The 25,916-nt window shown below is 41.9% G+C and overlaps 1 protein-coding gene across 1 annotated transcript; it reads left to right on the forward strand.

The window, feature by feature from the left end:
• Positions 1–584: 584 nt before the first annotated feature.
• Positions 585–2,898, forward strand: LOC138894320 (uncharacterized). The gene is made up of 4 exons (XM_070179010.1): positions 585–681; positions 1,563–2,080; positions 2,173–2,235; positions 2,314–2,898. Exons 1-4 carry the CDS (start codon positions 585–587, stop codon positions 2,896–2,898), a joined length of 1,263 nt encoding a protein of 420 aa, XP_070035111.1.
• The last annotated feature ends 23,018 nt before the right edge of the window (positions 2,899–25,916 follow it).

Consider the following 25,916-nt stretch of genomic DNA (forward strand, 5'->3'; position numbering starts at 1 on the left):
AAATCATTTCATCATAGCTCGATTCGGACCCGAGCTCGATAATAACTTCGAACTCGGGGTTCGACCTATATCTGAAATCTGACGCTTGTTTGTACCATCTTCGAAACTCAACTTGATATTACGAAGTTTTTCTTCGATCCATCATGTTTCGACCTCGATCGATCGTATGAAGGTCGAAATCTATTTCGACCGTATACAGATAGTCCCCTCATTTCTTGGGAAGGATGTGGTGAGAAACGATATAATTTTTCAATGGCTCGATTAGATTATAAGCTGACGTTCACATTGGGCTCGATCATGACGCACGTGATAGTTGTCCCATCGATTTAGTTTTTTAAGGCATTTAATGCATGTCAGACGGTAGTCGTCCACCGCTGGTATTGAATCGCCATTGCTTTAATCTATATATAGCCCTTTTTTTTTACCATTTACCACTTTTACAACTCCAATCTTCCAAATTTCTCAGTTCTTTTTCATACCCTCAGAGTATATTCTCAAGTCTGTGATTCCTCTTTGCAAAAGCCTTTCTTCAAAATTACCAAATCTTTGTCACTTTCTTCTATTCTCGACCTTTAAATCTGAAAATGGCGAAAACATCACAAACCACTCCTCAGAAAGAGAAAGCTCCATCTTCACAGTCTACCGCCGCCGAAATACTGATAGAGCCATGGCCTGAGGAGTGTATTCCCGGGGCATGTGTTCTTACCTCTAATTTTAAGGTCGACAAAGGTTCATCGGTTCCCGGTTGATGCGAGCCAATATCGAGGTACATGTGTTCGATAACCGAGAAGCATCTCAAATAGCTAAAGAAAGATTACAGTTGGGAGAACAAAGAAATAATATTCCCCTCTTTTGACGAAGATATCACCACTTACGTGAAAGGGTTTTTAAGTGTGTATACTTACCCTTTCACGTTAGGTCCCCTCGACTCTGTTATTATTGACTTCTGCCGTCAATAACAAATAACCCTGGGTCAGGTCCATCCTTCTTTTTGGCAAATCATTATTTTGATTCGATATTTTGTGAACAAAATCGAGGGGATGTCGTTCACCCTCGACCACCCCATCCGATTGTACCGTCCTCGACTTTTTCGAGAAGGGTTAATAAAACTTCAGCGTCGGGCTACCAAGGCTCTGTTCTCGAGCATTGATGAGGACAGGGATCGAGGTTGGATGGGCAGGTTCGTTCGAGTGAGGACTTCGGACCTGATTCTGACTGAAAGATGCATTTTCCCGAGGAGTGGAATATGAAACGTAAGTGTAATTCTGCTGTTACTTCCTTCTATTTGCCCTTTCATTTCTTTTCTCGTCGATACTCCTCTTTTTGTGATGCAACGGTTCCCTGGATGCCCGGAGCAGTTCTCGACCTCAAGAATTGGGGACGAGCTCTGGCTTCGACCTCCACATACGCCGAGCGCTCATGGCGTGATTTGTCAAAGGGTCGATGGGAGGCCGAAAATAATGGTGGAGGCCGAAAATAATGGTAAATCCCTCTCTGTACTTTTCGGTAGTTTGAGATGCTTTCCATATACCATATACTTTAATAAGATTTCGCCTATGTAGGTTTGGGCAATGATGTAGTTTTGAGGCCCTCGTCCATCGAGGAAGAAGCTTCGGCCTCTGTCCCAAAGCCGGTGAAAGATAATAAAAGGAAAAGAGCCTCCGTTCCCGAAGATCCAAAACCGAAGAAGAGGACGGCTCGTAAGCCGAACAAGAATGCCATTCCTTTGGCCCTAGAATTGGTTCTGCGTCTAAGGGATAAAGACGACGATGAAGAAGAAGAAAATGATGGGTCCGCACTGGCGACCCGAACGAAGAAAACCATCGATGTTCCACCGGCAGCTGGATCGATGGTGGTTCATAAGGCTCCGCCTCGAACTAAAGGCATACCGGAGAAAGATTTGGTCGGAGTCCCTGAGTTGTTGGAGATCGAAGATGCTTCCCATCAGAGCCAACAGATGGGGGATATGTCTGAGGGGCCTCTCCTCGAATATCTTCGAACCGAGGAGAATGCTCCAAGTGATTCACTTGGGGCAGCAGCAATCGAAGACTCGCCCACCTTCCCTGCTTTTTCCGCAGGGGTGATTCGGGAAGCCCATCTTTAGGGGCCCTCGAACTAGACAGGCCTCGTGATGGAGATGATCTTTTTCATGACCTGTTTACCGGTATCGAGGACGTTGCCGGTACTAGTGATGCATCGGATCTTTTTCACGGGGTGAAGCAGGCTTTGAATCAGGTAAGCCTTATATTATTTTGTTGGTATTACCTTTATGTTTACCTTTTGTTTCTAACTTCGTTTCTTCTTTCTTTATAGGCAATAACAGTTCATCGAGAAGCATGTTCTCGGTCCCAAAACGAGCTGCGTCGATACGAGGCCGAGCTTCAATGGGTTATGGAGGAGAAGAACTCCCTTAAACTCCTATTAGGGCAAAGGGGAGAGGAAATAAAATACCTCCGAGATGAGTTGGCCAAGGCTCAGCGAGATCAGACCGATCTGTTCGAGCAGGTAATGATACTGTTAAAAGCCTATAGGCTTGATACCGGAACGATGGCTAACTTTTCGGTCTCACAACTGCAGCAGAAAATTGAGATGATCGGAAAGCTCCGTGAGGAGCTCGATGTGATAAAAGCGGAGTCTTTGCAGTGGAAAGAAGGTATGGACCGCTTTGCTGTAGAGAAAGAAGCGGCTCGAGCCCAATTATCATCGTCCGAAACCCAACTTCAAAGAATGAAGGAAAAAGGCTTGGTTCAAGCAGGAAGAATAGAGGAGCTCGAGGCTCGGTTCGCCTGTGAACTTGCCAAGGCCGAATCTGATGCCGAAAAGGCAAAGGCCGATGCGGATGCACTCGTTGCCATCTATTGGGCCGAGGTTGAAGCTTCCCAGATAGAGGCAAGATAGGCAGCCGAAACCGCTGATACTCGAGCACACTGGGGCACTAAACTTACTAAGTGTCGATCTCGGAGGGAGACCCTGCAGTCGATCTCGGAGGGAGACCCTCGAGAAGATCCATGCTCGAGGTTTCGATCTCGCTGAAGAGATAAAAAGGGTCAAAGAACTTGAAGCCGATGCTGAAGCCTTGGCTTTCGGTGATGACGATGGCGATAATGATGATGATGATGGTAGTAAGAGCGGGACCGAGAATGGGGGGGAGCCCGATGGACAAGAGACCTCTCCCGAAGATAACCCAGAAGCTTAGCCCTTAGTTTTTATGTTGCAATCAATCATGTAGACAATCTTGTATATATATATAAATATCGTTTTCTTTTACCGACTTGCTTCTGTTTTGTTTCCTGCCTTATGAAGATTTTATTCATGCCTTACGAATGTTTTCATAAGGATTTAGGCAATTTGATCAAATTTGGACTCCGTAGCCTTTATGATCGAGCGAGCACTTACTCAAGCTTGAAATAAGGTAGCTCATGGGCTTAATAATCGAGTGAATGATTCGAACTCGAAGTAATGTAGCTCGTAGGTGTAATGGTCGAGTGAGTGCTTGCTCGAACTCGAAATAAATATAGCCCGTAGGCGTAATGGTCGAGTGAATGCTTGCTCGAACTCGAAATAAAAGTAGCCTGTAGGCGTAATGGTCGAGTGAGTGCTTGCTCGAACTCGAAATAAAAGTAGCCCATAGGCTTAGTAGTTGAGTGAATGATTCAAACCCGAAGTAATGTAGCACGTAGGCATAATGGTCGAGTGAGTGCTTGCTCGAACTCGAAATAAAAGTAGCTCGTAGGCTTAGTAGTCGAGTGAATGATTCGAACTCGAAGTAATGCAGCCTATAGGCGTAATGGTCGAGTGAGTGCTTGCTCAAACTCAAAATACATGTAGCCCATAGGCATAATGGTCCAGTGAGTGTTTGCTCAAACTTGAAATAAAAATAGCATGTAGGCTTAGTAGTCGAGTGAATGATTCGAACTCGAAGTAATGTAGCCCGTAAGCGTAATGGTCGAGTGAGTGCTTGCTCGAACTCGAAATAAAAGTAGCCTGTAGGCTTAGTAGTCGAGTGAATGATTCGAACTAGAAATAATGTGGCCCGTAGGCATATTGGTCGAGTGAGTGCTTGCTCGAACTCGAAATAAAAGTAGCCCGTAGGCTTAGTAGTGGAGTGAATGATTCGAACTCGAAATAATGTGGCTCGTAAGCGTAATGGTCGAGTGAGTGTTTGCTCGAACTCGAAATAAAAGTATCTTGTAGGCTTAGTAGTCGAGTGAATGATTCGAACTCGAAATAATGTAGCTCGTAGGCGTAATGGTTGGGTTAGTGCTTGCTCGAACTCAAAATAAGAGTAGTCCGTAGGCTTAGTAGTCGAGTGAATGGTTCAAACTCGAAGTAATGTAGCCCGTAGGTGTAATGGTCGAGTGAGTGCTTGCTAGAACTCAAAATAAAAGTAGCCCGTACGCTTAGTAGTCGAGTGAATGATTCGAACTCGAAGTAATGTAGCCCGTAGGCGTAATGGTCGAGTGAGTGCTTGCTCGAACTCTGGGATTTATCTCAATCTTGTTTGCATAATAAATCTTGGAATAGAGGAATATTTCTTGGATATAAGATATCGGTAAAGAAGAAAACTTTCTTTGTAAGTCATTATACATGTGTTTATGTTTTGTGTCAGGGCTCGGGCCGACTTCATGAGCATGGGTCGTTTTGACCATTTGGCTCTTACAACCTTTCCTATCGGAACCTTGTTGTTACGAAGTAACTATCTTGCATCGGATCTTGATGTACGAACTTGATATATTTGAGGACTAATCCCCCCCCCCCAGTATTCAAGGTCGATTGTAAAGAGGCCTCGGATACTGTGAGATTGTTTCTGAGTTTAGCACGATCAATGGTTGCCTCATTAAAAACCTTGCCGAAAAACCCACTTGGAAAAAAACCGGTCTAAGGGAAAATGAGTACAATGCGTGCTTTCGGACCTAGGGCTTCGTATTGAAGGATCCGTCCTAGCTCCCGATCGGACTCCTGCAGGGGTTAGTTTCAAAATGTAAACGAATATGGGAGGGTCGTACCTTAGCAGTAGTATCGTTTTAGGTGCGACACATTCCAATTGCTTGATAGTTGTTTGTCGTTTATGATACCGAGCTTGTATGATCCTTTTCCGACGTTTTCGAGAACCTGATACGGTCCTTCCCAGTTCGATCCTAGTTTTCCTTCGTTTAGATTTCGGGTACTGAGGGTGACTTTCCTTATCACCAAGTCCCCGATTTTAAAATGGCGAAGCTTGGTTCTTCGATTATAGTATATTTCGATTCGCTGCTTTTGGGCGGCCAATTGGACGAGAGCAGCTTCTCATTTTTCATCCGATAATTCGAGGCTAGTGTTCATAGCCTCTTTATTCGACTCTTTTGTTGCATATCGAAACCTATGACTGGGTTCCCCTACTTCGACTGGAATCAAGGCTTCGTAGCCATATACTAAGAAGAATGGGGTTGCACCCGTACTAGATTTTGAAATTGTTCGATATGACCAAATAACTTCGGGTAGGATTTCTCTCCATTTTCCCTTAGCATCGTTCAGCCTCTTCTTTAGGTTTTGAATGATAGTTTTGTTCGTTGATTCAGCCTGTCCGTTCCTACTGGGGTGATACGGTGTTGATAATATCCTTTTTATTTTATGGTCTTCGAAATATTTCGTCACTTTGCTACCGACAAACTGTTTCCCATTGTCACAAACTATTTCGGTGGGTATCCCGAATCGACATACGATATGATCCCAGATAAAGTATATAACCTCTTTCTCTCTTACTTTCACGAACGCCTGTGCTTCAACCTATTTAGAGAAATAGTCAGTCATAAATAAAATAAACTTAGCTTTACCTGGGGCCGATGGCAGAGGGCCGATGATATCCATCCCCATTTCATGAATTTCCATGGGGATAGGACTGAGTGAAGTTGCTCTCCGGACTGATGGATTATTGGTGCAAACCTTTGAAATTTGTCACATTTTCAAAAAAGCTCATTTGCATCTTTGTCCATATCGATCCAATAATACCCTGCCCTAATTATTTTTTGAACTAATGAATCGGCTCCGGAGTGGTTTCCACAAGTGCTCTCGTGCACCTCACGTAGAACGTAGTCGGTGTCTCCTGGACCTAAACATACTGCCAATGGTCCATAAAATGTCCTTCGATATAGTATTCTGTCTGCAGTTAATGTGAATTGACCAGCTTTGGTTCGTAGGGCCCTCGAATTTTTAGGGTCCGATGGGAGCTTTCCATTCTTTAAGTATTCAATGTACTTATTCCTCCAATCCCAAGTTAAGCTTGTAGAATTTATTTCGGTATGTCCTTCTTCGATCACGGATCTCGAGAGTTGAACGACAGTCCCCGAGCTTCTCTCGCCCTCCTCGACCGATGATCCTAAATTTTCAAGTGCATCGGCCTCACTGTTTTGCTCTCGTGGAACATGTTGTAGAGTCCATTCTTTAAAATGGTGAAAAGTGACCTGCAGTTTGTCCAAATACCTTTGCATTCTATCTTTTCGAACTTCGAAGGTTTTGTTTACTTGGTTTACTACCAGTAAAGAGTCATACTTGGCTTCAATGACTTCTGCTCCCAAGCTTTTCGCTAGCTCGAGACCTGCAATCATGGCCTCATATTCGGCCTCGTTGTTAGTCAACTTAGTGGTTTTGATAGATTGCCTAATAGTGTTACCCGTGGGTGGCTTTAAAACAATGCCTAGCCCGGACCCCTTCACGTTCGAAGCCACGTCCGTAAAAAGGGTCCATACCCCCAATGATGTACCCGATTTCAATAAGAGTTCTATTTTGACTTCGGGTATGACGGTCGGTGTGCAATCGGCCACGAAATCCACTAAAATTTGAGACTTGATGGCCGTACGGGGTTGATATTCGATATCGTACCCACTGAGTTCGACTGCCCATTTTAGCCAACCGGCTTCATAGTTCGGGCTTGTGCAAAATATTACGGAGTGAGTAAGTGGTCAATATGTATATAGGGTGGCATTGAAAGTACGGTCTTAACTTTCTAGAGTATCAATGCAAGTGCTAACTTTTCTAAGTGTGGATATCTAGTTTCGGCTTACATAATAGACAGAAAATTCCATACCTTGCTCTTCTCGAACTAGGACACCGCTTATCGCAATTTTCGATACTGCCAAGTACAAGCAAAGTTTTTCGTCTGTTTTTGGAGTATGAAGCAGAGGTGGGCTCGATAGATATTGTTTTAATTCTTCTAACGCATGTTGGAATTTCGGGGTCCAAGCGAGGTCGTTCTTCTTTTTGAGTAGAGAGAAAAAATTGTGACTTCGATCTGACGACCTTGAAATGAATCGGCCTAAGACTGCAATCCGTCCCGTTAGTCTCTGTACGGCTTTTACACTATCCACGATGGTGATGTCTTCGATGGACTTGATTTTATCGGGGTTGATTTCGATCTTCCGATTTGATACCATGAAGCTGAGGAACTTGCCCGAACCGACCCCGAAAGCACATTTCTCGGGGTTAAGCTTCATGATGTATTTCCTCAAAATCTCGAATGTTTCCTGCAAATGAGCCAAATGGTCCTCTGCGCACAAGGACTTAACCAGCATGTCATCAATATAAATTTCCATTGATTTACCCTTTTTTTGCTCGAACATTTTGTTTACTAGGCGTTGGTAAGTAGCTCCTGCATTTTTTATCCCGAAGGGCATCACATTATAACAATATGTTCCATACTTGGTGACAAACGAAGTCTTTTCCTAGTCCTCCGGGTTCATTTAGATTTGATTATACCCGGAATAGGCATCGAGAAAAGTAAGGACCTCCTTATAATCTATACACATTCTAAGTTTGTTCCCTTTTTTAGGCACTACAATTACATTGGCTAACCATTCAGGATATTTCACCTCCTGAATGGACCCTATTTTGAGAAGTTTAGTTACCCCGTCTTTTATGAACGCGTGTTTTACCTCGGATTAGGGTCTTCTCTTTTGCTTCACCGGTCTGAACCTAGGGTCCAAGCTTAGCCGATGCATCGTTATATCCGGTGGGATCCCTGTTATATATAAATGGGACCAGGCAAAACAATCTATGTTATTGATAAGAAATTGAATAAGCTTCTTCCTGAGTTCGGGAGTTAATCCCGTTCCCAGGTATACCTTTCGTTCGGGCAAGTGCTCGATTAGTATGACTTGCTCCAACTCCTCAATCATTGATTGGGTAGCATCGGAATCATCAGGAACCATGAAGGATCGAGGGATCCTTTGATCATCATCTTCATTGATCTTCTGATTTTTTGGTTGGGTTAAAGCCGACGTCTGTGACTGCTATTTGGTATCTCGTTTCCCTTTTGAACCCAAACCCTTTGTCGATGAAGGCGATGATATCGGAATTGTCACTTTAATGGCAAACATTTCCCTTGTGGCTGGTTGTTCCCCGTGTACCATTTTGATTCCCTCCGATGTTGGGAATTTAAAATCCTGGTGTAGGGTCGAAGGTACAACTCTCATGTTGTGGATCCACGGCCTTCCAAAAAGGGCGTTGTACCTTATATCGCCTTCAATTACGTGGAACTTCATTTCGTGGATGGTCCCGGCCACGTTTATCGGTAGAATTATCTTGTCTTTAGTGGTTTCAGATGCCATATTGAATCCGTTTAGAACCATGGTCGCGGGTAAGATCTGATCCTGTAGATCGAGCTGTTGTACGATGTTCAATCTAATGATATTGGCCGAGCTACCTGGATCAATTAACATACGCTTAACTTTAATTTTATTCATAAGTACGGATATTACCAGTGCATCGTTGTGAGGTTGTATGACCCCTTCTGCATCTTCATCATTAAAGGACAAGGTTCCTATTGGTACGCAATCCCAAGTTCGAGATTGCTTTTCTCTCATGACTGATGTTTTAGTGTGTTTAAGTACCGGCCCTTAAGGAGTATCGACGCCACCGATGCTCATGTGGATGACATGCTGTGGTTCTTCCTGTTCGTTTTGTTTACCGAAATCCCTGTTTTTGAAATGGTTCTTGGCTCTGTCGCTTAGAAATTCTCGAAGGTGCCCTTTATTAAATAACCGGGCTACCTCCTCTCTTAGTTACCGACTATCTTCCGTTCTGTGCCCATGGGTGCCATGATATTCACACATTTGATTAGGATTCCTCTGACCAGGATCGGTCTGCATGGGTCGAGGCCATTTAGTGTCCTTGATGCGTCTGATTGCTGACACAATGGCGGATGCATCGATGCTGAAGTTGTACTCCGAAAGTCATGGTCCTTCCTTAGGTCCGGTATGCCTATCAAACCCATTTCTGTTCATCAATCCCTGAGATCCTTGGCTTCAAGTATTTCTCTTTTTGCCTCGTACGAGGTTACGTGGAAGTTCGTTACCCCGACGATCTCCGTTGTATGGCTGGTATCGATCCTTGCTTGACCTTGATTCTCGATCAGCATCCCCTTTGGAACCGGACCTGGAACCCAACTGATCATCTTCGACTCTTATTTTAGATTGATACCGATTGTGCACATCGGCCCAAGTAATAGCTGGGTATTCGATCAGGTTATGTTTCAGCCACTGTGAAGCCATCGAGCTTCGTTCATTCAGACCTTGAGTGAAAGCTTGAACGGCCCAATCGTCTGTGACTGGTGGTAGATCCATTCATTCTATTTGGAAACGAGATACAAATTCTCTTAGCATCTCGTTATCCTTTTATCTAACCTTGAATAGGCCTGATTTCCATGTCTCGACTTTTATGGCCCCGGCATGTGCTTTTACGAAACAATCTGCAAGTATAGCAAAAGAATCAATAGAGTTAGATGGTAAATTATGATACCATATCATTGCCCCCTTCGACAGGGTTTCGCCGAATTTTTTCAATAATACAGATTCGATCTCATCATCTTCTAGATCGTTTTCTTTTATGGCACATGTGTAAGAGGTGGAATGTTCATTAGGGTCGGTTGTCCCATTATACTTAGGAATTTCGGGCATGCGAAACTTCTTAGGGATCGGTTTAGGGGCCGCGCTCGGGGGGAAAGGCTTTTGTAGTAATATTTTGGAATCTAAGTCTTTCAATATCAGGGGTGCCCCTGGGATTTGATCAACCCTGGAGTTGTATGCTTCCACCTTTTTATTATTTTCTTCGATCCGTTTTGTCAGTTCTTTGAACATCTTAACAACTTCGGGATTAGTCCCCGATTCTTGATCGTTTGACCTTGCTACAACTGGCTCTGTTCTGCGGGTGATCTCTCGGGGTGGAGTCGGCTCCGGTCTGCTCGGTACCTGTGTTTGACTCTGCAACTGGGCTATTGCTACCTGTTGAGCTTGCAACATTTCGAAAATCATACGCAAGCTGATTCCGTTTTCCTCAATGTTATGGGTATCTCGAGGTGCAGATCGAGTGCCGCCATGAATGCTATTTTCAGGTTCAGAATGTAGGTTCGCCTTAATGGCCACATGCAAATTGATATCTATCTGTACTTCGATTCGAGCTCCAATGGTGTTGATCAGGTTGTTGTTCTCATCTTGAAGACCAGCTTCGTTATCGCTAGGTAAGGCCATTTGATCGCTAGTTAATCGTTGCTAATTCTTCAGAGTTTTTGCGGATTTGTTCTCATAGTTAATCGTTGCTAATTCGTTATCGCTAGGTAAGGCCATTTGTTCTCATCGTGTGTTTTTGCGGATTCGTATCAAATCACCACTGCTATCCTTAGCCCCACAGTGGGCGCCAAACTGTTTACCCAAAAAACGGATAGAGTTGAATTTGTACGCAGATCTAACGATCTGTGGTATTATTTAATACAAATCGTAGGGATAAATAGAAATATCAAATATGGATTGCAAAGAATGCAAAATAAATAAGGTTGGAAAGAAAATGAACGTATTAATGGAGCCTAAAAGAATAATCCTTGAATCTTTGAGAATATGGTGTTTGAATTACAATGTAAGCATGAAAAACTATTTTCTACAGAAATGTAGCCATCCTCTTTATAGTGGAGGGTCCTACTTTAGATGTATTTAAAAATACATAGTGGAGAACCCATGATAAACTAATTTTTTTCTAATTTCCGCTGAGATTCTCTCCCTTAGTATGTTTGCAATGGCTCTTGTGAGTGAGCTCGAGCTCGATCGGCCTCGATGCGGGTCGGTATTGCTTCTAGAACTCAATATGGACTCCGGATCAGGTGATGATTTGAACTTGGTCCCGGTTGACCTCTTAAGCTCGAAATCATCTCATCATAGTTCGATTCGGACCCAAGCTCGATAATGACTTCGAACTCGGGGTTCGACCTATATCTGAAATCTGACGCTTGTTTGTACCATCTTCGGAACCCAACTTGATATTACGAAATCTTTCTTCGATCCATCATGTTTCGACCTCGATCAATCGTACAAAGGCCGAAATCTATTTCGACCGTATACACGTTTAATATTGGTGTTTGCAGGTTTTTAATAAATAAGTGGAGTAGCTTTTTTATTAAGTGCAACTAATTAAAGCTTTCTGCTGTTCTTTAGAATTTCTTGACTCTTTCATAATACTATAGTTGAAACTCCAAAATAGAGGTAAATGGCTTGAAGCAAAGCGATTGGAATAAATTCGAATAGGTATCTCACTGGCTCCGTTGGGATTAATGGACGTTGTAAATCCCTATACATTTGATTTGAGTTTCGTGACTTCGAAAATGTAATTATCAGCGCCACCCTATAATCCTCAGATTTTTGCACGCTGATGATCGAGTAATTAATTTGCTAACTAACAACGGGTTTCCCCAAATATGAGCGTCTTTTCAATACAAGTAGTAGATTAAATAAATGGAGTCATTTAATCTCTTTTGGGCTCCGCTCTTTATCTCTCAAGATTATTACCTTAATTAATTCGACAACTAAACTCTTTTTTCTTTACTTTTAGCAGGTTTTAGTCGGGAAAAAGAATAAAAATGGGAGTAGTATTGTGTCCATATTTGAATTGGTGAAATGAATACTACTATTTAATCGATCAAATTGGATAAGGATAACTGTGACAGGGAAGCTGCTAGATCTATTCATGATTCACAGGCGAGCTTTCTTCAGATAGCTAAGTAAAAAGAATGTTTTTTTGTTAGAAGTCTTGTTTATAATTAGATAAAATCAAGGAAACTTAGATTCTTTTTTTCCAGTTATTAAAGAATCAGAATAATGTATATATGGCAATGCATGACACAAGAACTGAATAATGCAGAATAAAACAATGAAACGTTAAACTAACTATTAAGGGAATGAATCTTATGAACCAAATAAGTACAAGAGAGTAGCACCGACTGGGGGGTTGCGACCACCTATGAGGCGCCGTATCGTGAAGATAAATTCAAAGTCACACACAAAAGTCCCTCTCTATCTATCCACCCAATTTCTGCTCAGGATTATCAGCATCTTCTCTCGCTATCTCTCTCTTCACATTCTCAGTTTTGAGAGATCCTCCTGGACCTCCTCTATACATATGGGACAAAATTGCCTGGTGCTTTTTTGGCCTCCAGTGGGAACTTTGACTTGCAAGCTACCTCCTCCATCTCCATGTTGGAAATTTCACTATTTCATCCGACTAACCAATGGGGCACTTGTGAATTTATAGTATACGTACGTTGATGCATTGTGCATAGAGAAACTCTACATTTTCCTTTTTGCATCATAGATTTAAGTAAGATATATTGACACGTTAAATCAGATCAATATAATCGCTCCTTCCAATCGATTTTAACTTTCTTTTAAGATTTTGACGCATCCATCATCAAGCTACTAAGCCATACTATGAAAGTATGTGAGAGGGTGATAGAGCTGAGGGTGAACAAGATTGTGTCTATTTTCGAAAACCAGTTCAAATTTATGCCGGGACAATCGACTACGGAAGCTATTCACCTTGTTAGGAGAATATTGATGGAGCAATATAGGGAGGGGAAGAGAGATTTACATATGGTGTTCATCGACTTAGAGAATGCCTACGATAAAGTACTGAGGGAGGTTTTATGGAGATGTTTGGAGGCAAGAGGTGTTCTTGTTGCTTACATTAGAGCTATTAAGGATATGTATGATGGAGCTAAGACTTAGGTGAGGACAGTGGGAGCGGACTCGGAGCATTTCCCAGTTGTGTTGGGGCTGCACTAGGGGTCAGCCCTCAGCTTTTTTTAATTTGCCTTGGTGATCGACGCACTGACGGGTCACATTCAAAGGGAAGGTGTTGTGGTGCATGTTATTTGCAGATGACATTGTACTGATTGACGAGACGCAAGGCTGTGTTAATGAAAGGTTAGAGGTTTGCAGGCAGACCCTGGAGTCTAAAGGTTTCAAGTTGAGCAGGACCAAGACAGAATACTTGGAGTGCAAGTTTAGTGGTTTGGCTCAGGAAGTGGACGAAGACGTGAGGCTTGATTCACAAGTCATCCCTAGGAGAGCGAGTTTCAAGTACCTTGGGTCAGTTGTACAAGGAAATTGGGAGATTGACGGGGATATCACACATCATATTGGGGCGGGATGAATAAAAAAGATGCTCACTTATGGTGTTTTGTGTGATACGAATGTGCCATCGAAACTTGAAGGTTAGTTTTATAGAGCGGTGGTCAGACCGAATATGTTGTATGGGGCTAAGTGTTGGTCAGTCAAGAATTCCCATAGCTAGAAGATGAAGGTAGCTAAAATGAGAATGGTGAGATAGATGGGAGACATACCAGGTTAGATAGAATTAAAAATAAAGTTATTCGGGACAAGGTGGGCGTGGCTCCGGTAGAGGATAAGATGCGGGAAGTGAGACTTAGATAGTTCGGGCATGTAAAGAGAAGAGAGGCTGGTCTTGAAGGGCCCAAGGAGAGGTAGAGGTAAGCCGAAGAAGTATTAGGGAGAAGTGACGAGGCAAAACAGGGAGATGCTCCAACTTACTGAGCACATGATCCTAGATAGGAAGGTGTGGAGGTTGAGAATTAAGGTAAAGGGTTAGGTAGCCGAGCATTGTCCTTGCACGTTCCTGTCTCGACCCAAAATTCACTATGGACCGTGATGGCGCCCAACATCGACGTTAGACAAGCCAACACTTAATTATTTATTTTATCATTTTTAAAATCATTGAATCCTTTTTAGATAACGAGGTAAGTGCATTACAATAAATCGTAGTTACATACAGTTTCGTTAAAAGAATAAGTGAAAGTGGATCAGTATAAAATAATCCATAACAAATTCTAGAACACCCCCAAAATCCGATGTCACAAGTGCATGAGTATTTACTAAGGAATAAAATAATAGTACAACATCTATCTGAAATGTAAATAAGACAGGATAAAGTAAATAGTACAATGAAGATTCTGTGGGTTGCGATGCATAGCCTCGAATGCAGCTTACCATAAAGTCTCCTCAACACTTGCGCCTACGCGTCAAGATGAGCACCAGATAAACATGTTGGATCCTGCACATTTAGTGCAGCATGAGTACATAAATCAACGCGTACCCAGTAAGTATCTAGCCTAACCACGGAGAAGTAGTGACGATGGGTTGACATCAACACTTACTAGAGGTCCAATAAAGCAATATGATGAATCATAAGCAGATATGAAACACAAAAATAATAATGGGATGAAACGGTAGCCAACATATTCATTCAAAATTTCTTTTAACGATATACACTTCTCAATCTCGTATACTATCTCAACAACTCGAAAAATATCAAGTGTCAGTATCAAATGAATAAGGAATACCATATAAAATGTCAGGCATCAATGAAAGGATAATCTCGTGAATATTCAGACTGCTAGCGATATAACTCACGATTATGCCGAGGTCGTTCGGCCCAATCCAGAATAATGTGTACATTGCCGAGGGTCAAGCAGCACGAACCATAGATGCATCTATTATACTGCCGAGGCGTTCAGCCCGCTCCATAAGAAAGAAAAAAAATCATCAAATTACGAGAAACGTGCTTACAAAGCAGTACATGAGCACAAAGTGAATATAAGCTTTATCGTTTCTCAAATAGCTTGCCAATAACTCAAGGTGATAAGGCTTCGCCCAATATATATACATGCATTTCTAAATCAATTTCAGTTATAAATTCAATTAATTAAGCCAGCGAAATGAATTCAAATATTTCAAGTATTACATGGTAAAGTCCTAAGTCTACCCGGACATAAACATGCTTTAGCTACATACGGACTCTCGTCACCTCATGCGTACGTAGCACCCACAACTACTAGTATATAACAACTACATCACCTAGGGGTAGTTTTCCCCTCACAAAGTTAGACAGGAGACTTACCTCGCTCCGAAGTCCCATAACCAGCTCCAACGCCTCTCTAACACCTCAACTCAAAGACAAACGTCCCGAACTAGTCAAACAATGTGTAAATCAATCCAAAATATACTCAAATGCTTAAAATTTAACAATTTATAATGACTCCCAACTCCGCTCGAAAAGTCAATAATAGTCAATCCTCAGGCCCACGTACTCGAATTCCAAATATTTTCGAAGATAATCATTACCCATAACACCACGAACTCAAATATATAATTTATTCCTAATTCTATATCCAATTTCGTGGTAAAAGTCCAAAATACTAATTTCTAGGTTTCTTTCAAAATCTCACAAAATTCTACTAGTTTCCATGTTTAAATCCTTTTATAATCCATGTATTTAACTTGTAATAGGAAGAAATCACTTACCTCGAGTTGCTCGATAAAAACCCCCTCAAAATAGCTCCCCAAATTCGGCCATCCTAGTGGAAAATGAGAGAAATGAGAGCTAAGTCTCGATTTTAAGAACCCTTCTGCCCAGCGATAATCTCGCACCTGCGGCCAAAATGTCGCATCTACGGTGTCGCTTTTATGACCACTCCTCCGCTTCTGCGAAAAATCACCCAAACACGATGCTTCACACTGGCGGAAATATTGCCCGCTTCTGCGAGATCACAGGTGTGAGCCTCTTCTGCTCTTGCGCCTTCTCTCGCTTCTGCGCCCAACGCCTTCGCTTATGCGCTTGCGCAGATGCGACCAAAGCTCCGCACCTATGGCCCTACCCCTGGTTGACCTTCTCCGCTTCTGTGATGACCTCTCTCGCACCTGCGACCAAACCACCGCAGGTGCGATGACACAAACTTTAGCAGTCTTCAGCATTTCCTCGAATCCAAATTTTAATCCAATTTCAATCTGTTTCAAACCCGAGGCCCTCGGGACCCCATCCAAACATACCAACACATCCCAAAGCATGAAACGAACCTGCTCGAGGCCTTAAATCGCACCAAACAACATCAAAACTACAAATCGATGATTAAAATCCTTCTTTAAACTTTCAAACTTCGACAAACGCATCCGAATCATATCAAAACATTCCGGAATGACGCCAAACCTTACGTACAAGCCACAAATCATGACACGAACCTATTCCAAGGCTCGGAACCCAAAATGGATATCGATAACATCAAAATTCACTTCAAACCAACTCATGAAATTCTTAAACCTTCAAAATGCCAACCTTCCATAATAAGCGATGAAATGCTTCTGGACCATCCGATACTCAACCCGAACATACACCCAAGTCCGAAGTCATCATACGAACCTATTGGAACCTTCAAATCCAGATTACGAGGTCGTTTTCTCCAAAGTCAAACCTTAGTCAATTCATCCAGCTTAAAGCTTCCGAAATTAGAATTTCTATCCGAATCAACTCTGAATTTCCCGAAATTTGGTTCCGATCACACATACAAGTCATAATACATGAAGTGAAGCTACTCAAGGCCTCAAACTGTCGAACGACGTGCTAGAGGTCAAAACGAACGGTCTGGTCGTTACATTCTCCCCTACTTAAACATATGTTCATCCTCGAACGTGCCAAGAACTTCTCCGGAGTTGTCCAAAATCACTGTTCAACACTTCGTGCACCTACCCGTGCCACCACAACCCAGTTGAGCACATTAGCTCGAGCCAGACTGAAGATTCTCCCTTCTATTTGGTCAATAAGCCTTAGAACCAAATTCTAACCTCCGAATTTCTCTACAAGACCTGATTCCAACATACGAACATCGTATCGATCACTACACATATTACCAAAACATGATCATGCACCCATGCTGACATCACACAACGCACCGCATAACTCATTTGCCCAAGGCAACCTCCTCCAAGCACAACAGCCGGAATTTTACTGACCCGGCCAAAAGCCCGTAGTATACCTCATAACACATATAAGCCATGTTCCAACTCTCACACTACTGCCACGACGGAAGAGATGTGTGGAAACTCATAACCACCTACCGAATTAACAAATCATAGAGTTTTTCCTCCTGACAAGGATCATCACCTCATTCTGAATTGAATAACGATATTTTCTCTTTAATATACCCTACATAAATCCGATCGAAATAATCTCAAGTCCAATAACCTCGCCTCACCCAGTACAAACTACTCGGGCAATAAGCCACCTCACACACTGTCTAAAATCTCATACAGCGTCATCGAAGCTCCAAAACGTACAACTCAAATATGACACACTAGGAAGAACGAACTGTGGAAAAGAACTACCCAACCCGCGTAACAAATAAAACAACCGAAAATATACTATGAGCCTTTCTTAGAGAATGAGAAACAAAATGCACAAGAACAGATATAGGGAACCGTACTCAACATCTCGTTGTTTCGGCGTGCAACCCGATCTATACATGATACCATTGCGGCGTGCAACCCGATCCAAACAACATAATACCGTTGCGGCATGCAACTCGATCCAAACAACATAATACTGTTGCGGCGTGTAACCTGATCCAAACAACATACTCGTGGCAGCGTGCCACCCGATCCACACATAAAAGTCAATAAGGGAATACCCACCAAGCCATAATACTCATACCTACGAAATACCCGAATATCGACCACAAGTACGCCAAGTGCAAAAATACAACCCTGAGAGATGGATAGTGCCATACGCTACAAAACCAAGCATGACTAAGGTGTGATAAATGACTTGCATCTCGAGAGCCATTCTTCTCACATAATACCACAAGCTACACGGGATCACAACACATGTGCGGATAATCAAGCTGTCTCACAACCCACATGGCACAATAGAGTTTTTACATGGAACAACTGGCAATGTGAATAACATCCAATGCCTGAAGGCTCCTCCGTAAGCAATGTTATGCCGAATAAACACATTTGACCTGATGTAGAGCACACATTCACATTAGACCCACCAACGGACCTCAAGGCGATTCTGATCATACCATACTGGGCTTATAACCTTTTGAGGATCCACAATGGACCTATTCATGACACACACGAGCAGTCGTCCAATCCGGGCCAAACTCCCATAGCCCACAACCAAATGACTAGAGCACCTTTCAGGCATGACTCTTACACTTAGCGATAGTACCAGAATATCCATACTTGGTTCCAATCCTTACCAATCAAGTGACTAACATGTCACACTTATACAAATTTTCCCCGTGGGATACGCTCCCATGACCTTCTGCACCAGGTAGCAAGGTTTGCATATCCATACCACCAATTGTACCAATTCCATAAAGCAAATCAATACACAAAGCCTCTTACACCGGACACTGTTCTCAGGTGACACTTAAGAAAATGCCAGCTTAACCTAAACTTCTAAATCCTTTCCCCCGCTCCTCCGAGCTCGGGACATCCCTAACAAAATTGAACCGTAACCTTGATCCTCAACTTCTAATTTCCATACTGTTCACTGCGCCTATCATGCTGTTACGCAAGAGTACAAGAATTCATCATAATCCCCTGAACTACTAGTAGAATAAACACTTCATTGGCTATAAACTTCTCACTTAACTCATTTCAGAAGAACCATTGCAATACGCAACTGAATTCCCATAACCGCAGTCAATACAAACCTCACGTTGTGGTCTAAACCGCCATAATTCTTTCAGGATCCATTTACACATAACAAGGCCATTTTAATCAAATGCCTCTGAAATCAATCAAATTATGGTGGTTGTCAAGCCCGCATGTACAACCATAAGCCATTTGTATAACATAACACCCTGAAGGAACTGATCATCGCCACAATCATGCTGATTCAAACCATTACTAACCGACCCAACTTCTTCCAATATATTATTGACTTACCTTAGAGACAATAATAGCCCCATTCAAAAACATAGCAGACTCAATCAGTACTCATCCCGAGTGACCCAAATCATGAGACCACATCGTCTCAGTACCCATGAACCATCTCATACCCTCATTATGTGCACAATAGCATCTCAAACTGGTACACCCATTCTGAAAGACCTTCCGCAAATCCGAAATTATTTCTTCTATTTCTCTAATACTGCCCCGCAGACTAGATGATAACATAGGAAATTCCCCAAGTAATTTTCAAACTCTGCTGCAAAATTCTGATCTTCAGCCACACAACGAACCCCAAATCCTTAAACATCGCGCTCACATCCTTTAACATATTAGAACCACTATTAAGAGTCACCCACTCTTACCTAGTCCTGAATATAATCAAACTCCATCGCTCTGTTAGCCCATGAACACTTCCAGAGAAGCAACCAGATTAATTCTTTTCCTTGTACATAAACTCTGAGTCTTCCCAAAACCTGTGCGTGAATCGATAAGGCGAAATATAGCATACATTCATCAAGTTCTTTGCTCGAATTACCCCTGATATCCTCTTTTCATAGTCAAAATGACCCACCAATGCACCGATAACCAGAAACCGCATAAGTAGACAACCACACGATCCAATCGTAGGCGGTGGGCTTCCCCACTTAACTTTAAGCTACAATCACATAAACCTACAACCCATAAAGATTCCTCCTTCTCAATTTACCATGATCTCACACTGTTAACCTACCAAATTTCTCGAAATCCCTTGTTAAACTTTTAATAAACATTCCGAATTATCAGGCACAATCGCATATTCGGCCTTATGTCGAGTAGTAAGTAGAACTCTTCGTAGAAACTTCATCAAAATAATGCAATCCACTAACCTTCCCACAGGAGATAGCCTACCTGTGAAATTCCATACCAACATCTTCCAAAGACACTGCACTGGGTACCACTACTACAAAATTAGTAAACCCTCCCGAGCCCATACTCGTCCACCAGCTGTAAAAGTCTGTTCATTCCCCATTGACATCAACTGGAAGTTCGACAATACATTCCAAACTCGAAGTCATGTCGTATCCCATAACGATAATCAAGCTCTTACACCCCTAAACACTACAAGCAAACTTCCTTCTGTCATATTCAACTTTCCTTAGCATAGTAGCCACCATTCCAAATAAAATACGTAGACCTAGTCACTGTCCACCATGATTCCCAAATTGCTATAAACGTTTTTCAAGGCATGTGGCTATCCTACCACAAAATGCATATGCTACTCTGCTACTCCCGCTTCAATTAGACCATCTTCCTTAAGCAACTTCTCAACCTCTGTTTCTCATACTTGACCTGCTAGCAATTCAACCACCACGAGACACCTACCGCCATGTCCTTCCTCATCATTCGCTACCTAAATGTTGCATCAAATCAAAATCCATGTCTGTAGCACCTCAACTAATAAATTGCTACCAACTCTAAGCCTCCTCGAAGATCATCTTTCTCGATACATCAGCATTCGAAACACCGATTCGATTCTAAAACCGTTACACACCACCATTTCTGACAACCGCTTCTTAGATACTATTTCACCACGCCCTGCCCCGAAGGCAAATCAAAGAAGACCATAACACCGGCGAACCTTAATGCTTCCAAATAAGGACGACGACATCACATCACAAATAAAAATTTTACCATGCTCGAAAATATCAGGTTTCGTTACTCCATCAACCAAAGCCTGAACATCCATAGTCTGATTGCCTTTCCTCCGCTAGAATTAAATGTCGAACCCCTAAGCCATGCACTGAGAAATCCTCCTTTCGAGTCATTCACTGTCATAACACATAGACAAGCACCCTACCATTATACCCACATTGCGCGATAAGGGTGGCAATTGGGTCGGTCCGGACCCGGGACCGGCCCGGGACTGCGGGCCAAGTGGGCTAAGTGGGTCGGAACCGGTAGGACCGCTAGAGGTGGGCTTGGGCCAGTCTTGTAGGCCGGTTCTTGCCTTTGAACCGTTAGGACCTGGACCGTTTGGCCCGCCAAGGGACCGGGACCTTGGGGGGCCAAACAAGCCTAATGGTAATTTGTTTTTTAAAAAGGTAGCCGATTGGCAATTTAAAAAAACGGTCATTGCGCTTTAAAAAATAGTCGTTGGCTATTTAGAAAATAGCCATTTAACCCCCCCCAACTTTATTTTAACCCTAAACTTTTTATTATTACACTTTTTTCCTATTTTTAACTATATATATCCCCTCCTTCTTTCATTTTTCTTACAAAATCAATATCAGTCTATCACAATATCTCTCTAATTTTCTTCTATACTTGCTACTATTGCTTACTTTATTCCAAAAAATAGTAAAAACAAATATTGAGGTTGTTACAATTTGTAAAACAATTGCTACTATTTAGTTTTTTAAAAAAAATTTAATTTTTAGCCGTTGGGACCACTTAGCCCACTTAGCCTGCGGGCCTGACCCGTTTAGCCTGGGACCATGAGTTTGCGGTCCCGATCTAGTTCCTACAAAAATATCATTTAGCCCGGGACCGCTAAGTGTTTATTTAAGGACCGGCCCGGGACCGGGATAGCTGCCAATAAGACCAACTCACTTGGCCCGTTTAGGGCCCGGACCGGCCCATGCCAGCCCTACTGCACAATAACAATGCATGAACATCATAACAATCTGTGTGTAGCCTCAAAACTATAGGCAATACTGATACAGGGTATAAAATGATAGAACCCCCTCCCACAAGACGACGATAGTAACTCGCTCGAGTACGTGGGGGAAAAAACATCCTGCACCACATCTGCAGTACAACTACAACTCCTCAATACCCAATTGATAACAAGCGCTCTATATCGCATAAGACTGAGAAGGAAGGAAATAAAGGAATAAGCCTCAAAGGAATCAAACTGCACGATGAGGAATCAAGAAGGGAAGTGCTCCTAGAGCTCTGTAGCCTCTCGAATATAAGTACAGGCGTCTCTGTACCGATCTGCAAGACTCTACTAGACTTTCTCATGACTCGTGAGACTCAAGTGAACCTAGAGCTCTGATACCAAGCTGTCACGACCTAAAATTCACTATAGGCCGTGATGGCACCGAACATCTCTGTTAGGCAAGCCAACACTTAATTATTTATTTTATCATTTTTAAAATCATAAATCTTTCTTAGATAACGAGGTGAGTGCATTATAATAAATCGTAGTTACGTACAGTTTTGTTAAAATAATACGTGAAAGTAAATCAGTGTAAAACAATCCATAACAAATTCTAGAACACTCCCAAAACCCGATATCATAAGTGCATGAGCATTTCCTAAGGAATACAATATAGTACAATATTTGTCCGAAATATAAATAAGACAGGATAAAGTAAATAGTACGATGAAGACTCTGTGGGTTACGATGCGTAGCCTGGAATGCAGTTCACCATAAAGCCTCCTCGTAGCTGCACCTACGCGCTAAGATGACCATTATATGAACATGTTAGATCATGCACATTTAGTGCAGAAGTGCAGCATGAGTATGTAAATCAACGCGTACTCAGTAAGTAGCTAGCCTAACCCCGAAGAAGTAGTAACGAGGGGTCGACATCGTTACTTACTAGAGGTATGATAAAGCAATATGATGAATCATAAGCAGATATGAAAACATAACAATAATAATGGGATGAAACGGTAGCCAACATATTCATTCAATTTTTTTTTTTATGATATAGACTTCTCAATCTCGTATCCTATCTCAACAACTCGAAATATATCAAGTGTCAGTATCAATTGAATCAGGAATACCATATAAAATGCCAGGCATCAGTGAAAGGATAATCTCGTAAATATTCGGACTGCTAGCGATATAACTCACGATTATGCCGAGGTCATTCGGCTCGATCCAGAATAATATATACACTGCCGAGAGTCGAACAACATGAACCATAGATGCATCTATTATACTGCCGAGGCATTCGGCTCGCTCCATAAGAAAGGAAGGAAATCATCAAATTACGAGACACGTGCTTACAAATCAATACATGAGCACAAAGTGAATATAAGCTTTACCGTTTCTCAAATAGCTTACCGACAACTCAAGATGATTAGTCTCCGCCCAATATATATACATGTATTTCTAAATCAATTTCAATTATAAATTCAATTAATTAAGCCAGCAGAATGAATTCAAATATTTCAAGTATTACATGGTAAAGTCCTAAGTCTACCTGTACATAAACATGCTTTAGCTACTTATGGACTCTCGTCACCTCGTGCGTACATAGTACCCACAACTATTAGCATATAACAATTACATCACCTAGGGGTAGTTTCCCCCTCATAAAGTTAAACAGGAGACTTACCTCACTCTGAAGTCCCATAACCGGCTCTAACGCCTCTCTAACACCTCAACTCCAAGCCAAATGTCCCGAACTAGTCGAAAAATGTATAAATCAATCAAAATATACTCAAATGCTTAAAATTTAACAATTTATAATGACTCCCAACTCCGCTCGAAAAGTCAATAATAGTCAATCCTCAGGCCCACGTACTCGAATTCCAAATATTTTCGAAGATAATCATTACCCATAACACCACGAACTCAAATATATAATTTATTCCTAATTCTATATCCAATTTCGTGGTAAAAGTCCAAAATACTAATTTCTAGGTTTCTTTCAAAATCTCACAAAATTCTACTAGTTTCCATGTTTAAATCCTTTTATAATCCATGTATTTAACTTGAAATAGGAAGAAATCACTTACCTCGAGTTGCTCGATGAAACATCCCTCAAATTAGTTCCCCAAATTCGGCCATTCAAGTGGAAATGAGAGACATGAGAGCTAAGTCTCGATTTTAAGAACCATTCTGCCCATAGATAATCTCGCACCTGCGGCCAAAATGCCGCATCTGCGGCATTGCTTTTGTAACCACTCCTCTACTTCTGCGAAAAATCACCCAAACATGATGCTTCACACTTGCGGAAATATTCCCTGCTTCTGCGACATCGCAGGTGCGAGCCGCTTCTGCTCATGTGCCTTCTCTTGCTTCTGTGCGCAACACCTTCGCTTCTGCGCTTGCGCAGATGCGACCAAAGCTCTGCACCTGCGGCCCTTCCCTTGGATGACCTTCTCCGCTTCTGCGACTACTTCCCTCGCACCTGCGTGTCTGCACCTGTGACCAAACTACTGCAGGTGCGATGACACCATACTTTAGCAGTCTTCAGCATTTCCTCGAATCCAAATTTCAATCCAATTTCAATATGTTTCAAACCCGAGGCCCCCGGGACCCCATCCAAACATACCGACACATCCCAACACATGAAATGAACCTGCTCGGGGCCTCAAATCATATCAAACAACATCAAAACTACGAATCGACGATCAAAATCCTTCTTTAAACTTTCAAACTTCCAAACTTCGACGAACGCGTCCGATATCATATCAAAACATTCCGGAATGACGCCAAACTTTATGTACAAGCCATAAATTATGACACGAACCAATTCCAAGGCTCGGAACCCCAAATGGATATCGATAACATTAAAATTCACTTCAAACCAACTCATAAAATTCTTAAACCTTCAAAATACCAACCTTCCATAATAAGCGCTGAAATTTTTCCGGACCACCCGATACTCAAACCGAACATACGCCCAAGTCTGAAATTATCATACAAATCTATTGGAACCTTCAAATTTCGATTCCGAGGTTGTTTGCTCAAAATTCAAACCTTAGTCAATTCATCCAACTTAAAGCTTCCGAAATTAGAATTTCCATCCAAATCAACTCTGAACTTCCCGAAATTTAATTCCGACCACACGTACAAGTCGTAATACATGAATTGAAGCTACTCAAGGCCTCAAACTACTAAACGACATGGTAGAGCTCAAAACGACCGATCATGTCATTACAGTTCAAGTAGCTTTAATGCATTACCCAGTGTTAATCTTGCATTTTCTTATTCTTTAGATTTCTCTTATTACTTGTTATTTCTTTCACTTAGAGTTTTTATTTCACCACTTAGTGTTAGTCTTGTATTTTCGCTTCGGTTTTCTGATTGGTTTTCTTGTTGTTGCTTCTTTTTTTTTATCTTTTATGAGATGAGGGACTATCGAAAATAATCTCTCTGCCTTCCTATAGGTAGGTGATGGTAGGTTAGAAATATGTATTTTACAATCTAATTACTTCACTTTATTCGTATTTGAGCTTACATGATGATGATGATTTGTACTAGTAATTCCAAGTTAAGAAGATATTCTAGAGCTAAATTAAATAATTTTGAACTTTGAAGTCTGAGTAAAATATCAAGTAATTAAATCGGGATCATGTTGGGGGATCGAGGACCAAGTCTAGATATCAAAAGGTGAGAAAAAAATTTCACTCTGAGAATTTTACACTATCGCGCCGCATAGGAAACCGCGAGGCGCGGTGCGGTAGTGCAATGGAGCCTGCTGACAAAAATCTTCTCTCTGAGTTTCTCCACTGGCTTGCCGCACTTGTGCAATTTAGTTAGAGTATTTTCCCACTTCGGCTTGGAAAGGGTAATTCCATCCGGAACCATTTCTACATGGTATAAATACACCAAAAATACAATTTTGAGGGCACTGTTTGACCAACGAAAGATTTGAAGAGCAACTAAGGCAAGAATACACAAGATCTCAACCAACAATTGGTGCAAAACGGGATTTGCTGATTTGTGACTTTGCGCTAAGAAGGGAGAGGTTGACTTGGCTGGGCTGCAGCAGGATCATCACATCTCTGCTATCACAGAGCAGTGGTCTTATTCGGTTTAGCAAGTGATAGATGCGTTCTTTGTTGAGCTAGATATATGCTTTTAGACACCTAATTAATGCCTATATCTTAGTTAGCTCCTTTCAGCATGTAATCCTATTTCTTTGG

This window comes from Nicotiana tomentosiformis, chromosome 6 (assembly GCF_000390325.3).
Source record: "Nicotiana tomentosiformis chromosome 6, ASM39032v3, whole genome shotgun sequence".
NCBI classification, from domain to species: Eukaryota; Viridiplantae; Streptophyta; class Magnoliopsida; order Solanales; family Solanaceae; genus Nicotiana; species Nicotiana tomentosiformis.